The sequence below is a fragment of the Coffea arabica genome, chromosome 9e (assembly GCF_036785885.1).
Source record: "Coffea arabica cultivar ET-39 chromosome 9e, Coffea Arabica ET-39 HiFi, whole genome shotgun sequence".
In the NCBI taxonomy this organism is placed as follows: Eukaryota; Viridiplantae; Streptophyta; class Magnoliopsida; order Gentianales; family Rubiaceae; genus Coffea; species Coffea arabica.
Genome location: NC_092327.1, coordinates 41101649 through 41111904, shown reverse-complemented (window position 1 = coordinate 41111904; position 10256 = coordinate 41101649). Strand labels below are relative to the sequence as shown.

Below are 10256 nucleotides of genomic sequence, written 5' to 3'. Positions count from 1 at the left end.
TTCCCTTGTAATGCTAATTAAAATAGCATTTGTTACGAGTTGCCATGGTGGCTGCGTTATGTCTTGGGGTGAATAGGTACGAGGGCAAGAGACGCATGGTTGGCTTAAAAGGTTCAATAGATATTTAAAGCTGTCATACTTTCGTTGCCGACTCTCGACTGAAGGCCTTGGATAGATTTTATTTATTTCTGTTTTATGCAGTTAGTTGTCAAGTGGATGCTTCACAAACCTGCGATGACTTGCCTCATCTGTAAAACCTCCGATGCTTCACAAATGTTGGATGAATATATACACTATTTAAGTATATGAATTAATAAAGACGCTGAAGGTGGTGTTACCTTAAATGTAATAGCTTTGAACTATTATAAAAGGGGTGAGCCAAAAAATGAAAGAGGAAAGAAACTCCAAAAAAACAAGAGAGAACGAGCGATGGAGGAAAACGTGGAACTCAGGGGCAAAGTATGCGTTACCGGTGCATCTGGCTTTCTGGCTTCTTGGCTGATCAAGCGACTGCTGCTGTCTGGCTATCAAGTAACCGGGACGGTCAGAGATCCAGGTAGCTCTTTCTTTCTTTTTATTTTTTGTTAATTCCTTTTTTTTTCTTTTCATTGTTTTGGTGTTGGTGCCTGGGCTGGGAATGGTATGAATACATTCCAGGGAACTGAGCATGCCAAGATGTAATTGAATGGCGGCGAGTCATGTATGCCTTGGTATCTGTTGTGAGTTTGTGACATGAACAGAAAATGCCAAGAAGGTAGCGCATCTCTGGAGGCTGGAGGGAGCAAAAGAGAGACTGGTGCTGGTGAAGGGCGACTTAATGGAGGAAGGCAGCTTCGATGATGCAATAATGGGCTCTGAAGGTGTCTTTCACACTGCTTCCCCTGTTCTAGGGCGACCAGCATCCGATCCCAAGGCATGTAAAGTTTGATTGTGGATGCCACTTTGACAGCATTTATTAACTCAATAATTCTCATAACAAAATCCTCAGCAGTGCTGGCGGCACTAAACTAACATTGTGGACTGCAATGAACTAGCAAAGCAATTTCAGTGTAACTGTTACTTGAGAGAAACAAGAAATGGGGAAGAAGGGTTTTTTTTTTTTTTTTTTTTTTTTTTTCGTTATTGCGTTCCAAGTTCTTTTCAAGTGGGCGTTGCTTTCTTATTGACCTCCTCTCAAGACTCCTAATCTAATCCTATTATGGCATAGGCTGAAATTTTGAAACCTGCTATTGAGGGTACGCTAAATGTGCTGCGTTCGTGCAAGAAAAATCCATTTCTGAAGCGTGTTGTTCTGACCTCGTCTTCCTCAACTGTGAGGGCAAGAGAGGATTTTGATCCCAACGTACCACTGGACGAATCATCTTGGAGCTCTGAGATACTCTGCGAGAGACTTAAGGTACGTACCCTCATCAGCAACTCTGCATAAATCAGTTTGTGAATTTGCAACAGCACTAAGAAACACAGATTTTTGGATAAAAAAAAAACATGCCGTGATATAATGCTTAATTTTGCATGCTCTGGCAAATGCAAGAAGATCTGGTATGTTTTATCAAAAACTCTGGCGGAGAAGGCTGCCTGGAAATTCTGCGAGGAGAACAAGATTGACCTGGTCACCGTTCTCCCCTCATTCGTGGTTGGACGTAGCTTGCCTCCGGAGTTATGTTCCACAGCGGCCGACGTCCTTGGCTTGCTCAAAGGTAGAGTACTAGCTGCTCTCTCTCTCATTCTCGTGTGCTATTTGCTGTTAATCGTAGCATATCCCTAAAGCATAATGGGTAGCATACACTATAATAATACAGGGGAGACGCAGAAATTCGAATGGCATGGAAGAATGGGATATGTGCATATTGACGATGTTGCGCTGTGTCACATCCTGGTGTATGAACGCAGGAATGCTCAAGGACGATACCTCTGTTCTTCCACTGTCCTTGACAATGATGAGCTCGCCTCCATTCTATCCGCTTCCTACCCTGCCCTGCCTATACCCAAAAGGTTTGCTTGCTATTTAGTATTCTACTTAGTTACTACTAGCTTACCTTTGTATCGAAATGATTCCCATGCCATACCTCCGCCCGTTTCAGGTTTCACAAGCTTGATAACAGACCATCTTATGACCTGAATACATCGAAGCTGGAGGGCTTAGGATTCAAGAACTTCAGGTCCATCCGGGAAATGTTCGATGACTGCATCGCATCCCTGGTGGAACAAGGCCACCTTTCTTCTTCTTGATCAACGTCTACTCTTGGCCATGACTACAGTCACTGCAACAAGTCAAAAGACCATTTTTTGACTATGTCTACTCTTGGTTCAGAATCCTTTTTTTTCCTTTTTTCCATAGGGCTTTCCAGGGTTTATTGTGTCTTTATTTGCGTTGTTATAGTGCAAAAGTCCTGTGTCTACCATCCCAGTTGCAACTCTGTCCTGTTTGAGGCTCTTAATTTCTAAAGATTCAGATAAACGCTACAACTTTTCTAGTCCAAGAAAGGGTAAAAAATAGAAAATGTTGGAGCCTAAAATTGCCATTTGGGAATTTAAAAATGTCTTTGCAGGAACTCTGGCGTATCCTCTCCTCTCGCAACAATTGGGACCAGACATCTTATTAAACTAATCTCTCTGTTACAATTGAGGTGCACAGTATCCAAATAGAGCCCTCTTTGCAAGCAGCTACCATCTGCAGCTGAGAGGACCACATTTTGCACTGCTTAAAAGTTAGAACACAACGTAATTTTTACCAAAAGAAAAAGGAGGGAAAAAAAAAAAGAACTACTAATTGATGAAATATAGAATCACAATCCAAGTGAAATTTTATGCAGCTTAGGCAAAAAAATGTTTCAGGATTCGTTATGGGTACTGAACTGTCTTTAACTATTAACAGTATGTGTCCATTTAATTACTCAGTACTATAATCTACAAAAGAGTAACGACCACCCGTCTACACTACTAAGGAGGGAGGAAGGGGCTCATATAGGGGGATGGTCGCAATTCATCTTCCTCTCCACTCGAAAATGCATCTGTTGGTAGCAAACTGGTACTTTTGACTCTCCTGTGTGATAATTTTAGGGAAAAAAAAAAAACTTAACTTTGTAAGCTCCAGTCACATACTCCTTACAGTGAATTGGACGATAAACTGCCCATAATGCCTCTGCATGCTTTTATAGGAATCTTTTTCACATCACTAAACCCACTTTATCCGAAAATCGTGTCCTCTTCTACAAAACTGCTCAGAGACAAATAGAGGTATCTGTCAGTCAATTAACTTCAAGACGTGATCTTAAAGTAAAAAAGAAGATCAACCATCTTTATTCTTTCTTTGTTCAACAATTGTGGGCCATCAGGCATAAACTAATAGCGGAAGGTCCATACTCAGCTTCTATGTTTCTTTGTGGCTTCCATCAGTTATCTGGTGATGGATGCAACATACAGGAAGACACTTAAAAACAGTGTTTGAACGTGTGAAGTAACATACAAAAATAGAGATCCCTTCAGTAACCTTTAAGGTATTAGCCCTTTAAGCTTGCTTTTGTTGAAAAGAAATTGGGATAAGAGCAGATGCTTGTTACCTCTAGGTGCGTCCAATCCCAAGCAGCTGGAGGGAATCAGGACCGACAAGGAATACACGTCTTGGGGTTTGATACCGGAAAACTACTACTCCTTTATACGAAGCCCGTGGTATCCCATCCTACAAAAGGAAAGAGAACAGAATAATGGGGGCAAAACTGTAGGTGGTTGAATACAGAAGAATATGTAGACAACTAAAGAACATATGTTTCAACATAACAGATAGGCTGATTCATTTCTGTTTTTCAATGATACTTCACTTCTGTTGGGAAAAGCAGAAGAATTGATGTCGTAAACTCACAGGAATCAAAATTGTGTACCATTAACACAGCGGAAATAGGAGAGACTAAACTAATACAAGTTTATGAATGAGAACTCAAGAAAAAAACTGCATGTGTTTTCAATCTTAGAAATGTGTACGAGGTGTATTTTCTGAGTCTTTAAACTAATTTGACCACATACCCTCCAGACATTCAAGTTCTGATATAGCTCTACTTCAAAGTTCGATCAAATAGATATATGGACACCATGGAATTAAAAAGGAAACTTAAATCCAAACTTCAAAGTTAGGTAACACCATGGAAATAGAAAAGAAAACCAAATCCATATTATTACCTTCCATTCTTCAAAAATACCAAATTGGCGGGCAATGAATTCAAAATCCATTTGGTCTCTGTACTGAATGCGCACATCACCATCTATGTTATATGCTTTTAGAACAGCATCAGCTCCATACACAGGTTTAGCATTTTTAACCAGTTCAGCAAAATGCTTGACATACTTGTCCTGAAAATTTTGATTTACAATCAATAACTGAGTACGGAAGACACTAAATTTCTCTATGTAATTTTGTCCTGTATTTTTGCCTTATGAAACAGATTTCAGTTTAAGCTGTAATTAATACCTCCGTTAGATAGCTCAAGTCCATAGACTTCCAATCAACCTATGGCCAACAATAGAATAATAAATATACTATCAGAGAAACTGAGTCTGGTAGCAGCCGCTAAAGAAAGTGAAAACGAAGAACAAAGCGATGACAACAGATACATACCTGTACATCATTCAGCTTAATAGGTTTAAGATATTGCTTGAAGAATTGCCCCAAACTAGACCCCTGTAAGTAAATCAACAAGACTTCAGAAAAAAGATCATATGCCAAAAGGAATGGAAGAGTGGGAAATTTTATAAAAATGAACGTAAAGAGGAAAGTTGCAACATCAAATGAGAGAGATAGAGGAAGGCCATGATTACTAAACATCTAGTAGTGTCAACTCTACCAGTAAGGCAACAAAAGAATCAAATTAGCTGACACTATAGAGGTAGGTAGCTCCAGCAACTTCTTCAGAAGCAAATAAGATGACAATTTACAGCATTCAGAATCAAAACCAAGTATCTTCGTTATGACCACATCTGTCCTTAAAACAGAAGATAGACTTGATCATAGATGACAATATATCCAGAGAAAAACTCAGCCATGGCTGACAGGACATCACCATCCAATGCATTCTCTTTATCACCAGAGACAACCTGAACTGTGTTAAACAGAAGAAATCTGTAAAGTTCTCAGATATACTTACATGCTCACCGAAGTTGTATGTTCTACACACTTCTGGTCGAACAAATTGTCGACCTTTGTGATTCTCCTTTTGTCTCAACCAATCATCCCAGTAAGTGAATGTTTGGTCAAGAAAATGCTCAAAAGATTGCACCCTAATTTTTTATTGTGATATAACTAAGGAGGAGAAGTTAAAAATGAAATAATGCAAGTCCCTTTCTGTAAGTGTCATGTTCAAACATAAATATGTAGAAGGATATGCCTTTGGCCACTTTGGAGATAATTCATCCCATGTAGATATAGAAAGCATCCATCCAAGACCCGGGAAAAAGTCTGAGCGGTAGAGCGCGTCTGCAAATAACATAATGGGTTACAAGCAGAAACGGAAAGCTCTGTTTACAATAGAAGTTGATGATAATTCATGTCTGAAATGCATTAATCAAGTTAATCAGAGAACAGGAGCTCCACTCAACGATAAAAGCACTCAAACAGCCCTTGAAATTATGGTTTCCAATAACAGCATTATGCAGTTTAATCCAGCTAAACTTCTTATTCAAGCTATGTCTGTTGAACAGTCAACAAAAAAAAAAAAAAAAGATAAGAATCTTACAAGGATCTTGCACAAACTGCTTTTGCCCATTGTCATTCCACGAAGATATAGCCATAATTGACCTAGTGTCAAGAGTTTAAAGTGCGTGTAAATTACAGAAATTATTACACTCAAAAAGAATTTGATCTTCAAAAGAAACTAACTTGTCACTGTCAAGAAGCATTGCTCCAGCCTCAAAATAGGCAAAAAAATCTGGGGCAATCTCCATATCATCTGCAGTTCGCAAGAATTGACTCTTAGTGAAAGCAAGACAAGAGAGTAGAAGTATTCAAAAGGAGATGTCAGCACCCTCAAGTATGATGACTCGGCTGAAATTGTGCTTGTAAAACAATTGATCCAATGCCCACTTGTAATGACCTATAACATCATCAAAAGTAAGAGATACACTTATATGTCATTTAAAGAAGACATAAAAGCAGCCATACGTGCAATCTTGTAGTAGGCAATTAACTCCCCAGGCCTATCTGGGTGGACAGGTTCATAATCCAAGTGCTACAAAACAGGAATCATCAAAACAGTTAGAAAGCAGACTCATTGAAAGAGTATTCTCAGAGTTTATTAAGATAATAGGATCAGGCCAATGATGCAAATTAAAAGGACAATCTTTCCTTCATAATCTTGACAAATAAACTGTGTCTCAGTTTCTATTGGATCACTATTCAGATGCATTAATATCAGAAAAAGGTGCTAAACTTTAAGGGGAATGCCTACAAAATCACAGGCCCCTAGTATCAATTCACTTGAGAGCTGTATATATGCAACTTATAGCCAAAGCCGCCACAAACAACAAATAACAAGAAATACCTGCATGTATGTCAGCTGATCATAACTCAAAGCCCTATTTTTAACATTTGGATCTGAACCATCCTGCTCATAGAAAAGAAAAAAAAATGAAAATTGCAGCCTATCTCCACAAGTATCATCAAACACAAAATATCAAATAGAAGAGACAATCTCCACCTCATCAATGTACCTGTGATATGAAGAGAGGAAATTTTGATGCGACAGACTTTTGATATCTGGTTGACATGAAGAACATACCAATAATGGTCAGGTAAAATCCCGTACGACTCTTTTACTTAGCAGAAGAATAATGCTTGGGCACCCTTAGGATTGAAAGGAAATGAGAGGAAAAGATAATGGTGGAAAAAAAAGTAAAGGGTGGTAGTATTACTTTATTTTTTGATTCGATAGATGTGAAAGGCAAATAGAGGACATGTTTAAAAAACTGTGAGATAGAAAGGCAAGGAATCAAATAGCAAAGTTTCTGTCTAGAAAGTATATATTTTAAAACTATTAATCAAAATGTTCCTTTCCCTCGCAGCACACATACTTTAGGACAAAAATGAACTTAACATTTAAAACTTATCTTCTCCATCCCTTTCCCTCCTCAAAAAATCAATCCAAAATAAAATACATAATCCCTCCTTTTCCTTGCCTTTCCTTTTCAATTCCATCAATCCAAACAGTAGCTATAAACACAAACATACTTGAGGATAGATTTGATGGTCCTTTCAAGGTAATCAGCACGATTGCAAGCCATTACTACAACGGCTGCTACTGGCACCTGATTTATACAAAGAACAAAATAGTTGGAATACAGTAAGCTATGATCTCTAATCAAGTAGGCTATAACAAAATTTTCTTATTTCACAGTGAACCTGCACATTGCTAATTAACTTCTTCAGGTCCTTCCCTACAACAAGAGAACATCAGTGTCACCCATCATGCACAAGCCAATAAACTTATTCACATAAATAGGTGTGAGGTCGGGTGCTTATTGCTTTGAAATGATATATGAGATGATGTAATGTCTTGACCAAATATGGACCTAATTTAGGAAATCAGAAACAAAAGAACAGAAGTAGCTCCATGTATGTACTGTTTTTGACATGATATTCTAAGAGACAAGGGTTCATTTAAAAGCTATAGCAGAAGTGTGAAAACCTTTTTTTTTTGGTGGGTGGTGGGGGGGGGGGGGGTTGGATAAGTAGAACAATTTACATTGTCATCCCATTTAGTTATGTACTTGTGGATCAGACATATACAGGATTTCAACTGCCCTAAAAAATATTTCATATTAGTCCAAGGCACTCCCCTACAGATTCATGAAAGAAAAAAACACGGGGATGAAAGAAAAATGTCAGGATCACATAGCTCTAATGGGTGTTGTGAGTTCTCCCGAGAACATCATATAGCTCTTTATTAGCTGATCTATCATTAGCCAAAAGAAAATTTACTGTATAATGGCACCGTCGCCAAGACACAGAAACATCAATAAGTAGTGTGAACATACTCTCAAGATCTTGAACAAGTGCCCTCAATTGTCTGCATTCCTGGTCCTGACGCATCTTTTCTTCTGAAATGATAAGCAAAAACTCAGGTCAGGCAGGCCAAATAAAAATCCCACATCTCTCTGATAATTGAAGGAAGCAAATATCATAATAATGCACTATCCCTGAAACAGTTGAAGTAAGTCAGACTTCAAACCATATACAAGCAATTAAGTGCTATTAGGATATGGTTTCTGCAAAAGGATGAAGAGGAAACACATAACGTGAAACCCGGCTTCCTGTTCTTTCCTTCATCACAAATTATAGCACCAAAAAATTGAACTTTCCATGCATGATGCAGAATATTTATTTGTCTAATTCCCAGTGCTGCTCATACTACAATAGTGTTCCTTTTGCAAATGTTGGTCGATAGGAGCATACAACTTCCAACAACATAGAATGGTTAGAAACAAAATAACAAAATATTAGGATTGAAGAACATGTATGCCTGTATGTCAGTGTGTGTGAATGTGTCTGTATAGCATACCTTCAAGGGCCACAATCCTTCCTTGTTGCATGCTAATCTGATCAATCAGTAATCGTGTCTGGCTAGTGCAATGGTTTTCTGCTTCTACCTAATGTAATCAACAAGCTACCATGTCTCAGGTACATATGTTCTCCCCAGTTTTAAGCAAGGGTAACTATTACGCATTAACTGACAGTAATGTGGGAAAAATGCGAATTTACTCAACAAACAGTCCATGTGCAAAATTAGAGGTTTAGCAATTTGAGTCATTGAAATATTGTCAAAGTCAAACAGAAGACCCCAAAGTAATTAGTTTCCAACGTTAAACTTAGTGATAAAATCAGCAAAAGACACCATGTGAATAAGCTGGAATTTTGCAATTTGGCACCCCCTTCCTAAAGGATTCTTCTCCACACATTTCAGTTAGTTTCTTCTTCCCTGAAGGAGATTCAAGTTTCAATCCTTTAGACCTTGAAGCCTTTATTGACAGCATTACGCTGTATCCACATGAAATTAGCAGAGTTTTAATACCTAGAAGCATCCATGAGTTCACCTCCAAGTAAAAAGTAGTATAGACCCCATTTGCCATAGTAAAAACGGAAATATGGGATGCATGAGCTTACACGTACGGGCATGATTTAATAGCCAAATAGTTAAAATGAAATGGAAAATCCCTAAAGAAACAGGATATGTTCAAGAGGTATGGAAGAATATGGAAGTGAATTAAGAGAAAGGGCATACATACAGCAGCAGCAAGACGATCAGCATAGTCAGTCTGGGTGCCAAAGAGCCGCATCTGAGACCCAAAAAAGGGATAGATTCCAATCACATAACCACGGTGAGCATGTTCAATAAAAAGCTGAAATCGTCATTAAGGAAATAGGAGGAGTAATGAAAGGAGAAAAATTAGGGTTTATCGATAACAGAAATGGAAGCAATGTGGGCAGAGAGAGATAGAGAGAGGGACCTGGACGTAGATGAAAGGGATCACAGCAAGCAGGAGAAGATAGCGGATATCGCACCGCCACCACTTCCCCATTTCTACACCTAAAATCGAAAGAAGCCCCGATTAGGTAGGTTTGGGGCGCCGGGTCTACCGAGCAAGGCGGCAGCAGCTGGAAGCAAAAGCAGCCAAGTCTTTGCGGCTTTTGCCACCTGACCTTCTTAATAAACCACCCCACTTACTTAATGATACTACCATTACATGACTGACAAAAAAACTATATATGGATAATCTCTTTTTTTTTTAATTTCTTTTTGTAATTTACTCTTAGTGGAGTTTTCCGGTGGCTTCTCGGCTTGACTTTTGATCTTTTTTGGGGACGTCCTCCTCCTATTCTGCGTTTCTGGTCGCCACCGCTGCCCCGTCCTAGTCAACTCTCCGGCCTACTGCTAGCTAGCGTGTTCTGTGGGTGCGGGGAGTCAACAAGAGACTGATCAACACTTTATTTATCCCCACTCCACTTTTGCAGCAACGTATCCGATGGCGTTTTCCTTAATGGAGTCATAACTCACAAGTCACGAGACAAGCGCGTTTGGATAGGAAATTATTTGAAATAATTTTTATAAAAGAATAATATTATTGTAAGTTTTTTTTATTAATATATGTAATATAAAAAAGTAATTGAAAAATACGCTGATAATGCAAGTAAATTTGTGTGTAAATAAGGTGAAAAAATTATCAAAAATTTAGGCCAAGACCACTAATTTAATTTTAATTTTATAAGGAACGCA

General features: G+C 38.5%; 2 protein-coding genes across 3 annotated transcripts; one reads left to right on the top strand and one right to left on the bottom strand.

Moving 5' to 3' along the window:
- The first annotated feature begins 171 nt into the window (after positions 1-171).
- LOC113709708 (tetraketide alpha-pyrone reductase 1-like) lies at positions 172-2552 on the top strand. Of its 2 annotated transcripts, none has more exons than XM_072065948.1 (6): positions 172-556; positions 741-913; positions 1208-1396; positions 1535-1697; positions 1800-1992; positions 2082-2552. In XM_072065948.1, the coding sequence occupies exons 1-6, from the start codon at positions 430-432 to the stop codon at positions 2227-2229; spliced, it is 993 nt and encodes a 330-aa protein (XP_071922049.1). In that variant the 5' UTR covers positions 172-429; the 3' UTR covers positions 2230-2552. The 2 variants fall into 2 exon arrangements, with proteins under 2 accessions (XP_071922049.1, XP_071922048.1); XM_072065947.1 differs by having other exon boundaries at positions 1532-1697.
- A 227-nt stretch (positions 2553-2779) lies between these two features.
- LOC113710497 (alpha-1,3-mannosyl-glycoprotein 2-beta-N-acetylglucosaminyltransferase-like) lies at positions 2780-10034 on the bottom strand. The gene is made up of 19 exons (XM_072065946.1): positions 9490-10034; positions 9268-9318; positions 8544-8631; positions 8020-8082; positions 7385-7419; positions 7214-7290; positions 6697-6742; positions 6528-6590; positions 6149-6215; positions 6012-6080; positions 5867-5936; positions 5724-5785; positions 5375-5464; positions 5136-5230; positions 4610-4672; positions 4463-4501; positions 4174-4344; positions 3561-3679; positions 2780-3217 (listed from the first exon to the last, which is right to left on the bottom strand). Exons 1-18 carry the CDS (start codon positions 9559-9561, stop codon positions 3563-3565), a joined length of 1338 nt encoding a protein of 445 aa, XP_071922047.1. The 5' UTR covers positions 9562-10034; the 3' UTR covers positions 2780-3217; positions 3561-3562.
- Positions 10035-10256: the final 222 nt, after the last annotated feature.

Excerpts from the sequence above, each read along its gene's own strand:
- LOC113709708 (XM_072065947.1), top strand. The coding sequence starts at position 430 with ATGGAGGAAAACGTGGAACTCAGGGGCAAAGTATGCGTTACCGGTGCA. Across the intron at positions 557-740 it reads CGGGACGGTCAGAGATCCAG|AAAATGCCAAGAAGGTAGCG; the intron begins GTAGCTCTTTCT and ends TGACATGAACAG. Across the intron at positions 914-1,207 it reads GACCAGCATCCGATCCCAAG|GCTGAAATTTTGAAACCTGC; the intron begins GCATGTAAAGTT and ends ATTATGGCATAG.
- LOC113710497 (XM_072065946.1), bottom strand. The coding sequence starts at position 9,561 with ATGGGGAAGTGGTGGCGGTGCGATATCCGCTATCTTCTCCTGCTTGCT. Across the intron at positions 9,319-9,489 it reads TCCCTTTCATCTACGTCCAG|ATGCGGCTCTTTGGCACCCA; the intron begins GTCCCTCTCTCT and ends TTTGGGTCTCAG. Across the intron at positions 4,345-4,462 it reads ACTTGAGCTATCTAACGGAG|GACAAGTATGTCAAGCATTT; the intron begins GTATTAATTACA and ends CAAAATTTTCAG.